This window comes from Lepisma saccharinum, chromosome 18 (assembly GCF_977018435.1).
Source record: "Lepisma saccharinum chromosome 18, izLepSacc3.1, whole genome shotgun sequence".
Lineage (NCBI taxonomy): Eukaryota > Metazoa > Arthropoda > Insecta > Zygentoma > Lepismatidae > Lepisma > Lepisma saccharinum.
In genome coordinates, this window is record NC_139246.1 from 17,684,778 (window position 1) to 17,707,423 (window position 22,646).

Here is a 22,646-nt window from a genome sequence, read left to right on the forward strand (position 1 = left end):
CCGGATTTCCATGCACAAACAAACATAAAAATATGCATGCAAATATGCACGAAAAATATAAAAAATATGCACTAAGATATGCATGAACAATATACAATTATTTTTTTCCCAAACATCTTACCTTAAAAAAATATCAAAAATATGCACTAAGATATGCATGAACAATATACAATTAATTTTTTTCCAAACATCTTACCTTAATGACCTCTGTTGCAATGAACTATGAAAGTCTTCCTTAGGTTTTCTTCTGTAAACCCTCTGCGTTTATCAGTGAGAAACGTTTTGTAGATCGAGAAGTTCCTTTCTACATCAGCAGAAGTCACTGGTGCATGTGAGAAACACCAAACTTCCTCCTGTGTTAGTTCCTCTTCAAAGTCCACATTTTCACCATTCAGTACATTTCCAATGTCACAGATTGTTCTGTACCCGGGATTTTTGTCTAATACTTGGCGAAGTTTTTCTGACGCTATTTTGTCAACACCGTGAATTTCACTGGACAAAGTTTGCGATAGTTTGCCCAACAAGGGCAGTGAATGCTGCAAAGGATTAGCTATTACGGGACTCTAAGTGTGTATTAATTGCACACTTCTAGAGAAACATTTCTGTGACACACAAATAGCGGCTGCATCTTCTGGTTTTAGTGAGTATGAATGCCTTCACTTCATTGAAATTTTCTGCATAATACGACACAGCTTCTAGCCACGAGCCCCATCGTGTTAATACCGGTTGCAGAGGTAACGCAACATTTTTCGCCAGTTCGCGAAAGAGACGTACTCGCGAAGGAGCTTTCACAAATACTTTCTTTACATTTGATACAAGTGCATCTACTTCCGGGTATTGGTATCTGATTATTTCTGCTATGCGATGAAGACCATGTGCAAGACAAGTCAGATGGACTAATTTAGGATACAACACTTTCAAACCAGATGCTGCTTTGACAATGTACGGGGCCGCGTCAGTAACAAACAGTGGATGTGATCTGGCCACAACAAAGTTAACGAATCGTTAAAGAATTTGGTAACTGTGGAATGATTCACTTTCCCAAACACCTCGATATTCAGTAAGTAGGGTTTACCACTCGCCTTCATTGCACCAACAGCAGCATTGCAAACACAACGTCCTGCCGCGTCAATAGTCTCTTCGATAGACACCCATATTTTCTCGTGCTTCAACGCTTCCCGAATTTCTCCCATGACCTCATTAAAACAAACAGGCACATAGTTTTTACGTAGCGTTGATTCATCTGGCACCTTCCTTCCCGTGTACTTTTCAAGGAAACCTCGTACATGGGCATTGCTCAGTTTCCACAAAGGAATATTAGCACTCACAAACGCAGAACACAGATCTGCATAGAATGTATCACTTACTGTGCATTCAGATCTTGAATTAGTGGACACGATAGTGAGCAGTTGTTGTTTGCTGCGCGATCTTCTCTGAAGGCCTTCCCTGTGTCTTGCTGTATTGACATGTTGAGTAACTTGAAATTTCTTCTCTGCTAAAACTTTTTTCGCACACCACACAGAACAAAACTGACCCATCTTCTGTCAATACACCACTTCCAAATTATTGTACGTGTTTATGCAACAATACCGCCTTACTGGATTTTTCAGATGGCATGTTTAACAGAACACAAAATAACACTTACACGTTCTTGAACTCTTTTGATACTGACAGCAGAAACCCTTTCCAAATGGTTGCCAAGTAGCGAGAAAGGCTTCGCGCTAGTTGACAGTTGTAAAAACATCAGAAGGCGCTAAATCGCTGTTGTTTAAAAAGCGCTACATAAAATGCTGAAAAAAACTTTAAAAATTATAGTGTTGGTATATTCGCCATTCGGTTATCGCCGTGCAGTCGAAAGTGAATTTACCAACGATTGTGGGCGACAAACTCAACGCTATTTTCTCTTGAGAGACTATGAAATATGCTAGTATGTAGCAATAAAATTCGAAATATGCCTTATCCTGCAAAGTTTAAGAAATATGCATGCACAACAAAATTCACTCAAAATATGCACTTATATGCGCTATCATATGCGTCTCAAAAGACTCTTCACAAGTTCGTCGGAAAGAAAAAAATATTTTCCATAAGTTTTTGCATTCTACATGAAACATGCATTTATGCATAATTACTATCCTTCTTTCAGTTCGGCATTTGCTTGACAATATTGCGAATTTGCGGCTGAAGAAAATTCTTTTTCATGCAAAAAGTAAAGAAGAAAAACTAACTTTAGTTACTAGTTATTTGGAGGAACAGAGTTACAGTTACTAATTTCAAAAAGTAACTAGTGTTAATTGAAAATCATGTCACTTGTTACTGTAATTAATTCCTTACTTCCAAAGACTGGATATCAGCCAAGGCTGCTTAAAGGATTTTTTCTCAGGGAGGCAGTAGTGCTCAGAGTGGGGAGAACGTGGAGTGATGACATCCTACAATTAAGAAAATACTCATAAATCTTCCCCTTCTAGGATAATTTTTTCGGTGTCCCATCACCCACTGTATGTTCTCCATGTTGTCCATACGAACTTCAACTCACCTTTCCCCAAACTGGGTGAAGCATCCTCCCCAGATATAGGGCCTTCCCCATGGCGTAGTGGTAGCGTCATTGCCTTGTAATCAAGGGGTCCCGGGTTCGATACCCGGTGGAGGCACAAGTGGTTCGGATCCCACTTTAAACTGTAGGTCCAGTCCCGATTAGCCTTACTGTGCATACAGTGGACTTAAAACACCAACTCAACCCAACCCATCCTCCCCAGATAGGAATTTCCACACGAACATGGTGATGGACAATTTGCACAGTAGTACTCATGGATCCCACTGTACGAATTCAAAGTTAAACAGTAGATTCTATAAGGATTAGCCTATCTGAGCATAAATTGGATATAAAGAATAGATAAATGTATTGGAACGTAAAAAAATCTTAATACAAAAAAGATTCACGTGTAAAGTAGAACTCGCTTGTTTTGTCCTTAGTTCATTGTTAAACGGACTGATAAAACTCGCACACACAAACAGAAACCTGTCTATAACCGCTTCTTTGCATAAAACTGCCACCCCCTACTAGTTCCTTATTAATGTGCTATTTAGTAGGTCACGAGCGAACCAATCGCGGGAAAACAGTTGAACATCTAGCATGGTAGTGAAATGACTTCGTTTCGTTTCGTAGATTTTTAATCAAACCAGTGAAGTTTCATTTGAGGCAAGTATCAATTTAATTATAAAATAGGTCTGAAATTTCGCTCGTTTAGCTGTGGTATTGATTGATTGATTGAATTAGTTATTTTACGTCGCTTTTCTGCCACGATTGGCTAATCGCGACGATGATGATAAGTGATGATATGATGGAATTGATAAAGGAACTCACAAAGAACACCCAAGCCTAGGCTGGGATTCGAACCCGGGACCACTGATATCGTACAACGCTATTTCTGCTGCCGCCATTTGCTTTCTGCACGAGAGCACAATGCTCCGTGTGTTAAGTCAGTGTTTCAAACTCGCCGTGTTTTCACTAGAACATGACGTGTCGAGTATATTTAATTTTTTTAAACTATGCTTGCCTAACCAAACTTAACCTATCCTAACCTTACGGAAAATGGTTTGTGGGGCTAACGTCAATGGTTTGTGGGGCTAACGTCAATGGTTTGTGGGGCTAACGTCAATGGTTTGTGAGGCTAACGTCAATGGTTTGCGACGCATTAGCATAATTTCAAATCCGGCACGAAAGTAGGTATTTTCCGGTCAACGAGGTTGCAACACTGCATAAAAACACTCGCACAACGCGCCCTGAACCAGTACGCTATCGCCCGCCATAATGTGTTACAGAATCGAAATAACAAGTAACAGTAAGTACTCGTAAATGTATGAAATAGACATTATCTTAGTTAGAAATGCATTTTTTCACCTTAGGAAATGTTCCGCATTCCAAAATAGTACGTCAGCAATGTAAAAAAGTGCGAAATATATGATTTATAGGTGTCTCACCCATACTATAATAGTACATATTTCCCTTTGTATATAAGGTTTAGCCATAGTGCGGGAGCCCAAGTGTCGCGAAAAGTAGGGGTGGGGGCAACTGCCTCCCCTCGCCTCCCTAATCGCCGCCACTCTAAATCTCCCGTAATCTTGCGTAAATTCAATGCCGAAAGTTGGAAATATTTCAAGTTGACTTCTTGTTTGTTGGCAAATATTATTTGTGAACGCAAGGAAGGAAAATACTTTCGCCAGTGACAAATTACATTTTCCCTGGTTCAGTACTTATTGTTTTCATATATTACCGTAAAAACCAAATAGGCAGCATAATTTTCTTTTCTCGTGCTGGTAAAAAAATCACAAATAATATTTGCCTACGAGCAATAACTTAACTTGCAATATTATACAGTATTACTAAATTATATTCAAAACATTATGTTAAGGTGTTCAAGCATGTTCCCGTCAACAGTGGCATTGGCTATTCTGACCTTTAAATCATTAAGATTAGTCACAGCGGTTTGGTACAATTTATCCTTGACACAACGCCACAAAAAAAGTTCAGAGGTGTAATATCAGGGGACTTTGGAGGCCAGGCAATTGACCCACTTCTACCTATTCAATGTGCTGGAAATAGACAGACAGACTATTAAAAATCTGAAACAAGAAATTTTTAAGTTGGTACATCATATGAAGCGCAGTAGGCTTTTGTATCAATTCACGTTATTGGATGTGTGATGTTATAAACAACCTTTATGGACACCCTATGTATTCACGCACAAATTTCTTCATTGAAATAAATTATTAATACTTTTTTCTCACTTACAAAAAGTTTCCGGTACTGCATGACGTTGCTACGACGTCAGGGATCACGAGTTCGAATCCTGGCATTGCTTTAAAAAACTCCTTTTTTTATTGGTTTTCCAAACATTGATTTTTTGTATGTATGTTATGTTTATGTTGGAAATAAAGATTTACAACACGCAGCTAATATCGAAGGAACAAGCTTCTATTCTGTGGCAAGGTAATTGCGTTCGTAGGCAATATTTTTTTTTCTACACAGAATACAAGCTAACCTACATAAAATATACATTTTCAGCAAATTAAGTGAAGAAAAAACTTTTATACACAATGACGATAAAATGAGGTACACAACACAACATATTCCCTGCAATAGAATCCTACTGAACTTTTTTTTTCCTATTCCCCTTAGACGATATGCTTGCTCCTTCAATACGATGGTTGTCCATGGTCCTGATTGCGGTTGCAATAGAAGAATTTGCAGGTGACTATTTCTATTTTCTATTTAGGTTATTTTACGTTGCTTTTCTATCTCTTGGGCTAATCGCGATTTGGTGCAGGGACAAATACAATGATATATCCGTGTCTGATCAAGGCTCGAGCCAGGGACCTCTGGTTTTGTTGGGCTTGGCGCTGGCCACTCTGACACAGAGGCTGGCGCAGGTAGCCATTCTCACGTGACTTCAATATGGAGGCCGTAGTTTGATAAGGATTTGCAGGCAAGTTTCCTGCCGACACTTCGTTTAATATAGGTTGTACTGGTCGCCATTTTTCAATGTGGCGATTCATGGACGTCCGCAGGATTTTTATCCAGGGAGGGGCAAGGAAGGTATTTTTTCCTCAGGGGGGTCAAACAAGGCGCATTTTCCCCCAAAATAGTGTTGTTCCCTAAATAAAAACATTGCTTAAATTTGAACTTATGGTGTTCATGCAACAATTAACACATATTATTGTGGCTAAAATGAAATTATATTTGTACATAACTTTGGTTGACTTTCATTTTCCAGGGGAGCCTCCCTTGCTCCCCCTTTCGGACGCCCATGGTGGCGGTGTAAGTGCACGGCAGATTCGCGAGGACTTTTAGTATGTTTAATTACATGCTTCCGCCGAACTCCGTGGTTCGCACAGCGCGCTACGACGCCAGGGTTCCGGGTTCGAAACCCTGCCTAGGCATGGGTGTTCTTCGTCAGTGCTCCTTCATCAATTTAATCATTATGCATCTTCATGTTCGCGATTAGCCAAAAGTTGCAGAAAAGCGACGTAAAACGATCTAATTCATTCAATCAATCAAGTCCAAGAAGCAACGGTTCAAAATATTTCTCGCAATTTTGTCTAATTTGTAAGTGCATACTACAGGCTGGTGCTGGACGTAATCGAATTGTATGAATAATCGATTCAAGATGCAATCGATCGAAATACAATCGATTTTAAGGGATAATAATATACAGAGCATTCATAAAATAATGGTGGGGTTTCGTAAGTGAATAAACAGCTGTTTACTGCTTTACAAGGGTGTTAACTGCCACAATAGGAAGAACAACTGCCCAAATTAGAGATGCTTTACTTACAGTTCGTTTATGCTAACTGCAGGGCCGATACAAGTGCAGTTTTCAAAATGGCGACTCTGTTAGGAGAAGGCATTCTTTGCCAGGGATGATGCACTTTCTCGTGTGACGTTGCCACAAAACGTTCACTTTCGGGGAGTCACGCTGATATTATCACTGTATGAGGCGACTGTCTCGCAGATACGGGCATTTTGTCTATTCACCTTGCCAATGATATGAAATGTGGCTTCGTTGTTCAACGAAACCATCCTACACCATCTTCGATTGCATTTCCTCTCACAAGTCACTTCTTTTCACCCTGTCTGCTGGTGCAATGAGCTGCACCAAACGTCTGTACCACCTTGGTTCTTTTGAAACAGGTACGAAACTCTTGCTGAACAGTGACAACAGATTTGGACACTTCAAATCAGAGCGCACAAAATTCCCTTTCCTGTTGAGTCACCATTTTGGAAACTGGCCCTGCAGTGAGCATAAGCCATCTCAAACTTCGACAGTTGGACAGGTTACACCAGTATGAGAAAGTACCAGCTGTTTTATCCACATACGAAACCTCACCATTCTTTCATGAATACTCTGTATATTATTTAAAGATGATTAAGTGAATGACTATATGAGTTATTTTAGTGTGGATCATGAAATAATGGTGGTTTTGAAGGGCATTAATTAACTGTGCTTGCACATGCGCAGTGTTTCAAAATAGAGTCACTCGGGGGAATACGCCCAACTTTTTTTTCTGGCGGTTTATAGCTTCGCTTAATGAAGGAGTGTCGCAATGAAAAGGATGTCAAATGAAAGCTACATGTTTTGTTATTGTTACCTATAAGTATTATTACTGTAAGTCTTATAGCAAAAGAACCATAGAAAAATAAACAGATGAACGTCAATTTGGACAAATCACCCCGTGTTCAGGGTAAAATACCCAATACAAGAAACAATTGTTGTAATACTTGACATGGCATATTTAAAGGAAAATAATACACAGCATTAACTGGAAGATTATTAACGTTTGTTACGTAAACAGAACACCATTTTTACAGACAAGCATAGCGTTTCTAACAACGTTTATTTTGAATTTACCATAGCATCTTTTACTGTTTACATTTGTGAGAAATTGCATTGCACTTTGGACACATGGACGTGAATTTGATACATATTTCATGCATCATCATACTACAACGAATACACTGGATCCAGTCACATTGTGGTCCTTTCTTCTCATAATAATGCCCCTGGACATATTGTACTTAATTTCTGTGGGCTACAAGCAGAAAATTGAATCACTGGGTTGGCAACTCTGAGCATCATGCGGCAGTTTCACTCTGCAGATATGTTTTCCTGACTCTTGATCTTGACACCAAATATAATTCAGTCTCTTTCTCTCTTGGGAATATTATTGCACATTGTTAATACAGCAACGTCCAAAAAAGTAGTACCTCAAAAATTGTTTTCTTACCTCATGAAATTAATCCTGATTGACTTCAGATTCTTCTCACAAGCTCCAAACCTGCTGCCTCGTCTCATCATGTAGGGCGCTTTCAAACAAGGGTCAGAGAGTTGGCATAACATTAACGTTGCACGAGATACGAGGGAGTGGGCATTCAACCCCGATGGGCATATTCCCCCGAGTGACTTTATATAATGAATGGATAATTGGGATGTAGAGGGTGGTGCATATTTTATACATCTGTTTCAGTTGGTAACCCTGTACGAATCCAGACGCGCATGCGCAGGAATCTCCCATGCTCAGGAAATTGGAAGGCTCGCCGCAATGCTTTTTAGCACTTAATGCAAGTGCTCCCTCCTGTCCTCCTGCTTACTGGGCTTTGAGGTACAGCATGCAGACGTGAAGCTCCACAGTACGGGCTACGGAGCGCTCTCTGGCCTCCAGAAGTTTGCTCATGTTATCTTCCACATAATCCACAGGCCCAATATCTTCGATGTGTCTTGTTCTCTTCAGGGACGTAGTGGCAACCCAAGGGTTTTTACCGAGTGGTGGAGACACACAATACTTCGGATCCCGCTTTTAGTTCAAGTCCAGGGGCGGCTTAAGGGCCGGGCGCCTGCCCTCAGGGGCGCCCCCTTGAGTAGCGCCAAAACCTTATTTCTAATTACAAAATTGTAGCTATTTGTTTTAAAAAGAGTTTGGTTGGTTGGTAGATTTATTGTTTTAAGTCCACTTTATGCACAGTAAGGCTAATCGGGACTGGACCTACAGTTTAAAGTGGGATCCGAACCACTTGTGCCTCCACCGGGTATCGAACCCGGGACCCCTTGATTACAAGGCGACGACGCTACCACTGCGCCATCGGGGAGGCCCTTAAAAAGAGTTTGATTTGTGTAAACAAGAGTTAATTAAAGTCATTGCTGCATATCGTATACTGGAAAATCATGTAGCAATTTAAGCTATTACTGTTATTGTGATGTTAAGTAGGTATTAAATAAAGACTTACAATAAGCCTATTCTGGAACAGTAACACTTAAAGTATTAAAAAGTAAGGCTATTGTTTTTCAACATTAAAACCGTAAATATACAGGGTCATGCTTTTTAATAGAGGAAGGCGGAAAGTAGAGGAAACAGGGTAGAGAGTTACGGGGGGAGGTAGGGGGCGCCAAAAATCCACCTCGCCCAGGTGAAAAGTTTAATATGGTGCAGTCCCGATTAACCTATCTGTGCATAAAATTGACTTGAAACAAAACTCAAACTCCCCAGGGAATAGAAAGATGGCGGTGCATAAGTGGAACATAAGGAAGCAATAAAATGTACAGCTGAAAGTAAACGAGTTAGAGTGAACGTTACTCAGAATGACTGGTTTCATTTGCTTGCAGAAGGCACAGGTGGATATAATAGCATCGACGTAGACAACGAGCATCCAGCATCAACGACACGACATAGAAACCAAGAGGATGATTCCTCAGTTTCATCATCTGATGAGTCAGGCTCGGGGGAGAGCAACAGCAACTGCGAAGGAAGGTCAGGAAGTAAGTATTGTATAAGAAATAGATAGACTAGGATTTCCACCCCCTAAATAATGAGTCATCCCTTTCAGGACAGATACATTGTAATCCTTAGTCACTTATATTTTGTCTCCATTCCCACCCAGGGAGATAGGGGACGAAGAGGGTGAGAGAGAAAATGAGAGAGACAGAGAAACAAACATGGAGAATGAACGGGAGAGAGGGGAAGAAAGTATGAAAGAGATAGAAAACAGTGGAATAAAGAAACGGAGTAGAAGATAGGGAAAGGACGGTAGAAAGGAAAATGAGATATGGAGGGGCAGAGAAAGAAAAGCTAAAGAGATAGAAGGGAGTTGAAGAAATATAGATATGGACTCAGAAAGAAAGGACGAAGGAAAGAAAGAAGGGAGGAAGGAAAGAAAAAGAAGGAAAGAAAGAAGGAAGGAAGGAAAGTAAGAAGGAAGGAAGGAAAGTAAGAAGGAAGGAAAGTAAGAAGGAATGAAAGAAAGAAAGAAGGGAGGAAGGAAAGAAAGAAGAAAAAGGAAAGAAAGGAAGAAAGAAGGGAGGAAAGAAAAAAAGAAGGAAGGAAAGTAATAAGGAAGGAAAGAACGACGGAAGGAAAGTAAGAAGGAATGAAGAAAGAAATAGGATGGAAGGAAAGAAGGGAGGAAGGAAAGAACGACGGAAAGTAAGAAGGAAAGAAGAAAGGAAAGAAGGAAAGAAAGAAGGAAAAGGAAAGAAAGGAAGAAAGAAGGATGGAAGGAAAGAAAAAAGAAAAAAGGAATGAAGAAAGGAAAGAAAGAAGGAAAGATGAAAGGAAAGTAAGAATGAAAGGAAAGTAAGAATGAAAGGAAGAAAGAAGGGAGGAAGGAAAGAACGAAGGAAGGAATGTTAGAATGAAAGAAGAAAGGAAATAAAGAGGGAAGGAAGGAAAGTAAGAAGGATGGAAAGAATGAAGGAAAGAAGAAAGGAAGGAAAGAAGAGAGTAGAGAGAGACAGAGGAGAGAGCAAGGAAGATAGAAAACAGTGTAAAGATAGGATCACAGGGAAAGAAACCAAAAAGAAATATAAAATGTGTTGTACGTCATAAAGGAATTAAAAGGATTTCATGTATAATTGATTGATTTAGTTTATTTTACTTCGCGTTTTGTGCCTCTTGGCTAATTTTCGAAGATGAGGATGAGTGATGAAATGATGAATAGACATTCACAAACAACCAAGCCCAAGCGGGCCACAGGGTCCGTCTCATGTATAATTGAGAAAAGTACTGGCGATAATATAGATGTGCAGCTAACAGGAACTTCGCGCTTATTTTACGTACACTTGGCCTGATTTTATGATGATCTTTAAGATATTTTCTTAATGGTGTCTACCTAAAATTTAGAATTAATAATTTATGTTGTCTACAGGGATAACGAAGCTTGCTGCGGGCGATTTGGTGTATTTGCTGGAAAATCCTCTGGAGGCTGTGATTCTTCCCAAGAAACAGGGCACCCTAGTGTTCGATGTGCCCGAGGACATGTTGGTAAGTAAATGCACATGGTGACTCGGTAACATCTCAGACAAGTCTCGTCTAGAGTTATAAACATTAATCGTGTTCTCGTCTTAAAATCTCGTCTCGAATCCCGTAATATACGAGAATCATTAAATAAAAAGCGATAGCTCAACAACATGCCCACTGTTCGTCACTGGTAGCAAAGAATAACAATGGATTCAGATAGTGACTTTATTTCCACCTCCATACACGATATGTCGTACTTCCACAGAACAGAGACAGGTTTAGGTAACGTTGTCTGAGAATCTCGAACACAGGAGCGTATATTCTAGTCTAGCTAGGCTATCTGCGAAGCCTGAAGTCTAGAGAATAAAATACAGGAGAGAAATCGATCAGGAATTGTAAATAAAATGATTCATATCAGTGAGATGATTCTGGAGTTGGCAACCTGATTTCTTGTGAGTTGGCAACCTGATTTCTTGTGAGTTGGCAACCTGATTTCTTGTGAGTTGGCAACCTGTCTTCCTATAAGTTGGCAACCTGACTTCCTATGAGTTGGCAACCTGACTTCCTATGAGTTGGCAACCTGATTTATTATGAGTTAGCAACCTGATTTCTTAGGAGTTGGTAAACTTATTTCTATTCATAGCCTAGGACCACGTGACATACTGAGAAAGCCCAGACCTTGGACTGAATATACGCCACTGCTCGAACACTAAGTCTCGGTCTCGTATCGCAGTTCGAGAAGACAGAAACTTTGTCTAGCGTCTCGGTACTATCCACCAGGCTAGTTTACAAATACATAACAAATTGCACGGGCTGCCAATAGCTAGAGGCATCAGGCGAGTTGAGAGGGACAGTTATTTGGGGAAGGGAAACTTGTCAAGTAACACCTTGACTGATTTAGTTTATTTAACGTCGCATTTCTTCCACTAGTCGCTGATCCCTACGGTGGGGATGAATGGTAATTTGATGTAATGGATGAACTGACAATCATAAACACATATCGACGACAGATAAAATTTCACAGAGTCCAAGTGCAGTAGTGTTTACCATCCGGAGGGAGACCCTTATAAGGGCAGACTTCACCATCACCCTGTGGAAGACATATGAGGGTAAGGGCTTGTGCGAGTCGTGAGAGTGAGGGCATATGAGGTTGGAACCTTGCAGGTGAGATATATACTTATAGTTAAGAGTAACAAATAAAATCTCATCAGGGAACACTGAACCACAGTTGTCTAGCGACGCTGCCTTTCCTTCATCAACCACAGATTCAGTTGTTGTACTTGGAACAGCCATACTTGCCGTCACGAGCCACAGGCATCATGAGTAGATTGGGTACGAACAGTGGCGGCGATTGGGTTCCAAAACAGGGGTCAAGGTGCCAAAACAGGGAGGGCATAGTGTGGGGGCAAAAGTGGCGAAATGTGGGGTGGGGGGCAGTTGCCCCTCCTCGAGCCCTAATCCCGTCGCTGGGTACGAACGTTTATTTTATCTGCAATACCCAGATACATGGCAGAGATGTTCAGTATCCTAAGGGTCTCACCGATGGCGCAGTGGTAGCGTCGTCGCCTTGTAATCAAGTGGTCCCGGGTTCGATACGCGGTGGAGGCACTTGGTACAGTGTATGACCAGCTTCTTATTGAACTTCCTTTACAATTATTTACTAAAAAACATTGCCCATCCTTGCAACTGATGTCTGTACATTAACCTAGCAGAAATATAAAGATATGGCAGTGGAAGGCTTAAGCCGTAAAATTGTAGGTTTAGAGGAATTATGCATAAAAGGCTTGATAGTAAAGAGGTATATGTAACAACATAATGCCTGAAGGGCTTGAGACTACATAAATGATGAGTATAAGAACATCAACCCGCAATATAAATACAATAAATAATAAAGAAACAATTAAATCTTTACATAATTAAGACTTCCTTACTCTTTACTTAACCAAAAGGAGATTATAGTAATTTCGTTTTAATATTAATTTTCCCTGCCAAAGACCTATCTCTGAATAGAACAAAGTGTGAAGTGCTTTAACTAAAAATCCCAACTAAATATACTACATAAAATACTAAACCACTACAATACAACTACTCCCTGTACTTTGTTCCATTCCGAGATGACCCCTTTCAACACTTAAAGAGAACTCAACTTAACGTGCTTTAACCTCTGCTAATCAGTGAGAAGTGAAGTTCCCACACGAGGCTTGCTTTCCTCCGACCTCCGGAATTTCAGCCACGCACCTTTTTCCAAATTAAAGCCATCTGGTGGCAAACAAACTAAACATTTCTTTATTTTCACTCATACACCTTGCATATGGTTATAAGGGGTTCGAATCCCACTTAAAACTGTAGGTCCAGTTCCGATTAGCCTTACTGTGCATAAAGTGGACATAAAACACCAAATCAATAACAAAAAAGAAAAAGTATCCTAAGGGCGACACTCACGAGCGGAGAATTTATGATGGTAAAGGTGGGTGAGGTCGAGTCGTGAGGGTGAGTAGTGAGGGTGAGGCACCTGAGGTTACAGGGTGATCACTCTAGGACATGATAAAATTCAAGTACAATTCCCGGTTTTCAATATGAACTTTCCAAAAATTCAAGGGTACAAGCAGATGTTTTCTCTATTTCAACCTTACGTATTACCGCCTCTCACCACCCACACACACACAAGTATTAGGGTAAATCAAAAAGAAAAGGCAATTTTCACATAACATCTTTATGTCCACACAAGAAGAAGAACTACACATATCACTTTTCCACATATGCCCCCTGCACGGCAATGCACTTTTGGTATATTGCAATCAGCTTCTGTATCCCGTTTTTGGTTGCTGGACCTCGTCATCTGACCTGCACCGACGACCACGCAGCTTTAAAGTGGTCCACCCACTCATACACCTTTCGTTGAGTCATGGTGCTGCATACTGCGTTAACAGCCGACGGTGGATGTCTGCCCGTTTGACTCCTCGACCACAGAAAGCGCACTACGGCGCGCTGTTCCCAGTGTTGCCAATCTCCGAATTCAGGATTTCCCTTTTACCAGTGTAAAATTTCCCTTTCTCAGCCTAAATTTCCCTCGATTTTCAAAACACATCTGAAGCTGTATCTTTGTGTTACTATAACTGTTAATCAGGACCGTATATAAGGGGGTTTAGTGGGTTCAACCCCCCCCATTGAATAAAATACTAGAAACTGATCATAGTTTCATAATATAATTATCCTAAAATAAACATTTGAATTTTAAAATAAAACACTAATGTATTGAAAAAATCCCCCCCCCCAAAAAAAAAAAATTCGTCTGCGACGCAATGATTGTCGGACTTTGAACACCCATTGTCAAAGCTTAGCTAGGGGCCTGCTGTTAATATTTTTCTTTTGACGCCTGTTTTGCCTGAGGAACAAACTTTATTATTATTATTATTATTATTATTATTATTAAATATTTATGAAAATCATATAAGTGTGAAATAATGGGCAGCCACTCAATACGAATTTTTTTCACATGTTTCCCAGATATATTTTCATCCGCAGATAAATCCCCACGACGTATTCTAACCTTTTTGGGAGTTGCACGTACGTAGCTTCCCATCAGTCACCTCTTCCATTTTCCTTGCAACGACACAGGACACACAAAGTCACACACACACAGCCACTAAACACGTACTGAAATGATGGATGGAACAAGAAAAAAAAATGAAAATCCCGTCCCAAATTCTTTCCAGGTGCAGCGCGGCTCGTGCCTTGAGGCTTTTCTAGGAAACGCGACAAATATAAGACTGACCGGTCAAGGTCATCTATAACAGGGAGAAAGAAAGCTTACTGAAAAGTGTCACTGTTGCTAACTATTCATTTGGAAAACGTACACGCTGAAAAGAAATATTTTCGAATTTTTTAAAAGAATGAAACGAAAATGTGAGTTTAAATTTCCCTGTTTTTTTTTAGCTATTTTTCATTAAATTTCCCTTTTCCCTTTTCACCCTCAAATTTCCCTGTGCCGAGGGAAATTTCCCTGCTTTAGGCATCACTGGTTGTTCCTCGATGGTGCATTCGAGGAGTGGCGCGTCCGTGTGACCTTTTTGCTCCACGACACTCGACTGAATACGGCAGTGATGGATACTCCTACTGCCACGTCATTCCAAGTATACACGTGGTGACGTCAGACACACCCAATCTTCGTTTATTCTTGCGAAAACACAAAATTGCCTTTAGTTTTTGATTTACCCTCGTATATTAACAATACAATATAAAGGGTCTGTGCGATTCCATTTTTTCCCCAAAAATTCTAATTCACTTCAACATATCTTGCAATACCCTTCCGTCTGTCAGATAGATTGTTCTGCAGAGGACACTAACAAAGCAAACGGATTGAGGGAATTCTGTTTCATTTTCAACGCGGCTATCTTTTCTTTTCCTTCCTCAATAAAAATAAAAGCTGAACTGTGAAAAACTTGCCTCGGGGCATTAATAAATATGTATAATTCAGTGGGATTTGGATTAATAAAAGTTGCAATTTTTTAACGTCTACGGAGAAAAAATTAAGTATAATTCACACATAATTCCAGGAATTCAAAGAATTCCAGGTGAGTAGGCAACCTGGGTTAGAGCGAGGTCGGGTCGTGAGGGCGAGGGAGGTTGATTTGAAATGAACACCTCTGGTCAAAAGACACTTAATTTGATAGCATGACCATAGACATAAAAAAAAAAAAAACTTTCGTCGGGGGAGGCTAAACCATAATTGATCCTATATTGAATAAGATTCAATCACTATATGTTCATATATATATATATAGGGTGTCCCAGAAATAGGTGGCAAAATTTCAGGAGAGTGTTCCTTACATGTAAACAATGAAAAAAGTTTATATGAACTTAGGTCCGGAACTATTTGGTTTCCGAGTTATAGGCTGTCACAACACGTGCTCACTGGAATTTGTCTATCTTCCACAGGTGGTTTCCTGTAACACAAACAGGTATTTGATGAGTGGTACATGCTGAGTGGGCGTTGGTGAGACCATGTACACCAATCAGGAACGAGCAGATACATTTCATGTATGGTTTGGCAGATGACAATGCTTGATTTGGTTTGGTTTGAGTTGATGTTTTAAGTCCACTTTGTGCACAGTAAGGCTAATCGGGACAGGACCTACAGTTTAAAGTGGAATCCGAACCCTTTGTGCCTCCATCGGGTATCGAACCCGGAACCGATGACAATGCTGTAGAGACCCTTCTTTGTTCAACTGAACATACGACAACAAACGCACTACATGCATTATGGTGCTCCCGCACACTTTAGTCTTGTTGCCCGCAGGTAATTGAATCGAAGGTACCCTGGGCTGTGGATCGGTCGAGGTGGACCAATTGCTTGGCCTCCACGCTCACCCGATTTAAACCCTTTGGATTTCTACTTGTGAGGCCATTTGAAATCACTGGTGTATTCTTCTGCATTGGCAGATGTGAATACTCTCCGCAATCGCATTGCAGCAGGTTATGAGACAATACGGAACACGCCAGGCATTTGAGAGCGTGGAGGTTGGGGGTGGCCATTTTGAACATCTCCTCTAGGCTAGTGTGAAGAACTAAGTGCCATAGATCAAATGCGGAAGATAGACAAATCCCAGTGCGCACGTGTTGTGACAGCCTATAACTCGGAAACTAAACATTTCCAGACCTATATTCATATAAACTTTTTTCATTGTTTGCATGTAAGGAATACGCTCCTGAAGTTATACCACCTATTTCTGGGACACCCTGTATATATATATATCTCCTGGGGTGAGGCGGGTGAGCGCAACTCGCTACGAAGCCAGTTAGAACTCTGGGGATTTAAACCTTATCAAAAAACAGAGAATTTAATTTAAAGGCCTAAAGAAAGTTTTGGGTCAATCATAAGTGAATTTCCAGCCTGAAACCAGGAACAGCTCTGAAAAAAGGAGAAGTGAAAGCGAAAGGGTGGCTGGTGGGCTGTGAATTCATGAATAAACATGTTAGCAAGAAGATTCAGGAATTCAAAATATTTTAAAATTCTAGTTCGACTGTCCAAAGAAAAGTGACATGAAATCGAGATCCACCAAGAACAGCCGAAAATCAGCACAAAAAGAGACGTGGCAACACCGCATATTCTGCAACCGCCTTGTTTCAGGCTCCCGACTATAGACATGACAACTTTGCACAGCAATATCGTCTCCATTTTCGCTTTTCCAGGCCCCGAGGTACCAGGGGATGCCCCGACCGTGTTCGGCCGCAGGAAACCAGGAGGTGGTGAAGGTGTCCAAACTTAAGGAGTTCCCAGACCTTACAACAGCGAAGAGGATCAGACGGGACGAAGTCTTCTCGGTTTTCAACCCGAGGCATCGATCCAGCATGAACTCGCTCATCACCATTCTTTTGGGTAGGTGAGAGCTGTTTGCGTAGCTAGAGATTTTATGGTACAGGCAGTGATGTGCGTCTACGCGTAAACAATGATAGTTTACATTCTACATGTAGACTATTTTATACACGTATATTACGTAATCTATGTAAACAACATGGCAAAAGGTGAATACTTAGCAAAGGGCGCCGTGGAATTAAATGAAAATTATACTGCGTATCAGTTGTGGATGTGTGAAGAGAACTTTTCATACTCTTTCTTCCAAATTCGAACAATTTATCACCTAGGAAGAAACCTAATATAAGAAATATTCTAGTGTTTTATGGGAAAAAGACCACTCTTGCCTCACGACTGCCATCTGTTGTTGTTTTTTGCATACTATTTATCTTCTTCCATAGTTGATAATAGAAGAGAAGAGAAATTTTGTTGTAAATAGGATTCTTTTCATTTCGTTAGGAACCAATATAGTTGAAAATGTCACTTTCCCTTCATGAAACCCTTGAAAATTAATTTTAATGCACTTTATATTGTCTACGTAGTCTATGTAAACTACAACCCAATGTAATCTATGCGTAGATTACGTGTAGACAACGCATGTAGACGTAAACTTATAGTCTACTGCACATCACCGGGTACAGGTAGGACACTGGGTGACTCAAATATTTACATCACGTCTATCATTACCTACGAACATCTTTCTTTATTCTTACCACGGAATTTGCATATTACATTTTGACTCATTTTTGGGTGTGCCATGACCCCTGTGGACTACCCAACGCACCGCCCCTGGGTCAAATCTTTTCCTCTCTTCCATAGCCACGCTATCTTCCCTTTTCTTCTCAATTATTTTCTCTCTCCCCTTTGCTGTTGTTTCCCCATATCTCTCTTCTTGCTTTCTCTTTATTTCTATAATTTCCACTTTATCACGTTATACTTCTCTGTATAGATTCTTGGTAAGAATTGACAATATAGAGAAAGTCTGTAATTCACTTCCTACTTCTTATACTCACTTCTTATGCACTCCTGGTGACGTATCTGGCGTTACGATTTGGGGTTCGTGTGTTAAAATTGTACATTTACGTGTAGAAGTTGTAAAATAACGTTGTTATTTACCGCGATAATTCTCCATAAGAAAACACAGGCGCCATCTTTCATGTAAGAACAAATGACGTTCAAAATTCGTTGCGCTGTCTACAGCGTTGCCACACTGTTCAGAGCATTGGTCGTGGAAAGTGATTGAGGTCAGGCGGGAGAGTAATGCGGGCTTCAATTACAGGTTAAGTTTGGCAACAGTGCTTCACCGTTGATTTAAGGAAAAATGGCGTGTTCCGAAACATTGTTCGTCGGTTACGTGCTACAAAACTAAGAATTCCTTATTGAAAGTGATCATTGGCCCACAAATCATTCACGGTAACCATTTAAGGTTAGGTTAGGTTCAGTTAGGTTAGGCAAGCATAGTTATAACATTTCGTTCGTAAAACTACGCATATACACCTATATACAGGGTGTTTCGTAAGTTCGTTTACAACGCTTGGGAGGTGATTGTACGAGTGAAAATAAGGTGGAAAGTTCACGTAACGAAATTCCGGAAACGGCTTTGTTGCCGAGTTATTGACGTTTGAAAACGTGGGAAAATGATTTTCCGAAGTGAATAATGGCAAAACGGGTGGAGAGAAGTCGTCGGTGTTGGGCGGTCCACTAAGAAATTGGGTACGCTCTTGTCAAAAAATCACGCGGCAATGTTGTGCAATGTCGGTGCAAGGGATTCCCCAAAGGACGCGAACCAAGATATTGACGGGAGTGGGGTGGGTGTGCGTTCTGCGTGAGCTGGTATCAACGAAAATTGGCATGTGATGAATGCCACCAAAAAACAAAGAAAATTTCCTGAGCTAAGGGCACCATGATGTAAAAAAGGCAAAAAATGAACTGTCATAGGTAGCATACCCTGAAGGGCACACAGTATGCTTAATGGAGATGTGAAGGGAACCTCATTACAGACGGTTTTCAAAGTGTCCACCATGTACTTCCAAGCAGAGGCGACAACGGCGAATCAAGGATTGTCTAGTACGACCCAACAACCCCGGCGTTTCTGCTATCGATGCTGCAGCTACATTGATACGGGCAACAAGGTCCTCGGCTGACACGACAGGTGTTTCGTAAACGAGGCGTTTCATCTCTCCCCAGAGGAAGAAATCCACGGGCGTAATATCAGGCGCTCGAGGTGGCCATGGCATAGGCCCTCCCCTGCCAATGCACTGGTTTTGGAATATGGTATTGAGGAAATGGCGCACATTCCGATTGAAATGTGGGGGTGCACCGTCATGTTGAAACCACAGTCTTTGTCTCAGTGCCAAGGGCACGTCCTCTAGTAGTTCAGGCAAAACCTCACTGAGAAATGCTTGATAAGTGGGTCCACATAGGTGAACAGGGAGAATGTACGGTCCAATCAAATGGTCATGCAGTATCCCGCACCACACATTCACTGCAAATCTGTGCTGATGATGTTCCACTAGCAGTGCATGTGGATTTTCATGTTCCCACACATGACTGTTTTTACTATTAAACACACCAGTTTTCGTGAAGATAGCCTCATCAGTCCATAGTACCGTACCCTCTTCTGCCAGGACTCGCCACAATTCACATGGGAGGTGTTTCGTTCGTGGGCTAGTGCGCGTGTACTTGGTGCCTGGATGATCCATCACTGCAGTTATCACATCTTCCGCAAACCGTCGTGTTCACACACTTCGCGGTCGTCCAACTTTTCGACCAGGTGGCAACACTGATCTTGTTTCCCGAAGTCGAGTGTCTACAGTTTGAAATAAGGTGTGCGATTGTAACACCCTATTTGGAAAACGTGCCCCATACAGACGCCTTGCAGCAAGGCTATTACCTCCAGCCTCCCAAAAATCAGTTGCATGTCCGCCAGCTCTTGGGACGTGTATGCAGCCATCCCTTACACCGGGCTACAAGTGTTTAAGGCTGTTAACACTAGTACACATCACAGAACATGATAGGCTGTGGCTAAGAATTAACACGTAACACGGCTAGGTCAAATGTTTGCCCAACACTACTGTCCAAGAACCTCACGTCTTTCCATTCAAACCGTGAATGTTTACCAACCTGCTGCTGGCACAGCATCTGAAGCACGAATGGCACAGACACGTGCACTCCTTCATGAGGAAACCTACACTGTTGGCGCCCCTAGAGGGAAATGTGGTACTTAACGTCAGATCACACGGACAACCATCTGCCCTTCAGGGTATGCAACCTATGACAGTTCATTTTTTTTCGTTTTTACATCATGGTACCCTTCGGTCAGGAAATTATCTTTGTTTTTTGGTGGCATTCATCACATGCCAATTTTCGTCGATACCAGCTCACACAGAACGCACACCCACCCCACTCCCGTCAACATCTTGGTTCGCGTCCTTTGGGGAATCCCTTGCACCGACATTGCACAACATTGCCGCGTGATTTTTTGACAAGAGCGTACCCAATTTCTTAGTGGACCGTCCAACACCGACGACTTCTCTCCACCCGTTTTGCCATTATTCACTTCGGAAAATCATTTTCCCAAGTTTTCAAACGTCAATAACTCGGCAACAAAGCCGTTTCCGGAATTTCGTTACGTGAACTTTCCACCTTATTTTCACTCGTACAATCACCTCCCAAGCGTTGTAAACGAACTTACGAAACACCCTGTATATATAAGAAAAATCAATGCCCTTTTTTTCAAATTTCCAGACGTGATCCCCGGTTATTTACAACAGATTCGTGATTAGGAGGCCAAAATTAGTTAGTATACCGAAAATTAACAAAATTGGAGACTTTCTCTATATTGTCAATTGGCTCCAGATTCTTCTTCTCTGTTCCCTTTATTTCTTTTTCTTTCCCATTTTCTTACTTCTCTTTCCACCTTTCTCTATTTCTCCCAATTCTGTCCATGTTTCTCTCTCTCTTTATCGTCTTTCTTATTCCCTCTTTCTTCTCTCCTTCATTTCTTGCTTCTTCTCTCCTTTTTCATTTTTCTTCCCCCTCTTAACTTTTTATCTATCTCTCTGGATAATAAACCTTTTCTTCGAGCAGGCCTCATCTCCAGAAAAATATCAACCTGTTAGGCGAGATGAGTCAAGGCAAATGGATAATATATCTTCTCCTGCTCCTACAAAAACAGGCAATAGTTAGGCTGGAGAGTTCGATGAACAAACCGATCTCTAACTATATATATATATATATATATATATATATATATATATGGTAAAATATATATATAAAAATAAAAAATAAAAATAAAAATAAAGAAATAAAAAATAAAAAATAAAAAAATCTCTCACGAGAAATACAAATTTTATAATGCTCTTCCACCTTTGTGGCTTGGACATTTCTTGACAAGATGATGCAGTTCTTTTATCAGAAATTTCACAATGTCATATGTCTCACCAGCATTCGATAACCTCTTGATTTAATCAATTAATACAATTGAATTTTCCTCATTGGTTTTCAACCACATCGTTGAAAGAAACAATATAACTTAGAGATATGCATAATCTTTGTCCATTCGCTTGTTTTTAATATAAACACTGCAGTAATAAGTAAGACAGGAATTAATTGTTTATTAACCATTACGCCCATATGGGCAAGAAATACACCAATACCTTATTGAATGTTTGGATTACGTTGCTTTTCCTTCACTTTTCGCTAATCGCGACGATGGGGATGCGTGATGATATCATGAAATTGATGAAAGGACACTCACAATGAACACCCTTGCCTGGATTCGAACCAGGGACCTCTGGCGTTGTAGCGAGCTCTGATAACCTCTCCACCACAAAGGCCGGTATCAATGATTCATACTGGGAGATTTATACTTTCCATTGCCTCCAGACGCATTCAACTGACGTCTTCTGAGCCCCTTACACTGTGAATTTACATAACGTCAACGTTTAGAGAGAACTACTTTTGAGGCACCCTATGCTCCTTAAATCTTTCCCAAATCTAATGTAGACGTAGAACATCATCCAAAATACAAAAAAAGTAAGATACGATAAAGAATTAATAATTCTACTTGCTTTTCCAGATGCGAAAGAACTGGATGAACTCCTGTCCATAGCTGCTTACGTCAGAGATGTTGTGAACCCAATTCTGTTCAACTGCTGCTTTTCCATAGCTCTAATGCACAGGAAGGACACACTGGGAATCCGCATCCCGACATTCTTTTCGGCGTTTCCTGATCACTTCCTACCGCATTCGGTCATTACTCAGATGAAAGACGTAGAATCATTCGAGAGATACAGGCGCCAGGCGGAAGACGTAAGTACAGGGTGTCCCAAAGTGATCACTCAAAATTCGGACGGTTATACTAGATGCCAAATCTAACGGTATCTGAACTTGTGAGCTATCTCTATCTGTCAATTTTCTTCTAGTGATGTGTGCTGGAGCGGGTAGCATTCTCAGTTGCGTAGAGAACGTTCTAGGAACATCATTGTCTCTCCCGAGACAACGT

General features: G+C 40.9%; 1 protein-coding gene across 1 annotated transcript in view; it reads left to right on the forward strand.

Annotated features, from left to right (window-relative positions):
* Nucleotides 1-6,642: 6,642 nt before the first annotated feature.
* The window catches only part of LOC146002142 (phenoloxidase 3-like), a 39,529-nt gene continuing 23,525 nt past the window's right edge, over nucleotides 6,643-22,646 (forward strand). Inside the window, exons 1-5 of the mRNA XM_083139860.1 lie at nucleotides 6,643-6,688; nucleotides 9,156-9,308; nucleotides 10,694-10,809; nucleotides 16,978-17,164; nucleotides 22,221-22,453. Coding sequence (XP_082995986.1) covers nucleotides 6,643-6,688; nucleotides 9,156-9,308; nucleotides 10,694-10,809; nucleotides 16,978-17,164; nucleotides 22,221-22,453 — 735 coding nt within the window. The remainder of the gene's footprint in view (nucleotides 6,689-9,155; nucleotides 9,309-10,693; nucleotides 10,810-16,977; nucleotides 17,165-22,220; nucleotides 22,454-22,646) is intronic.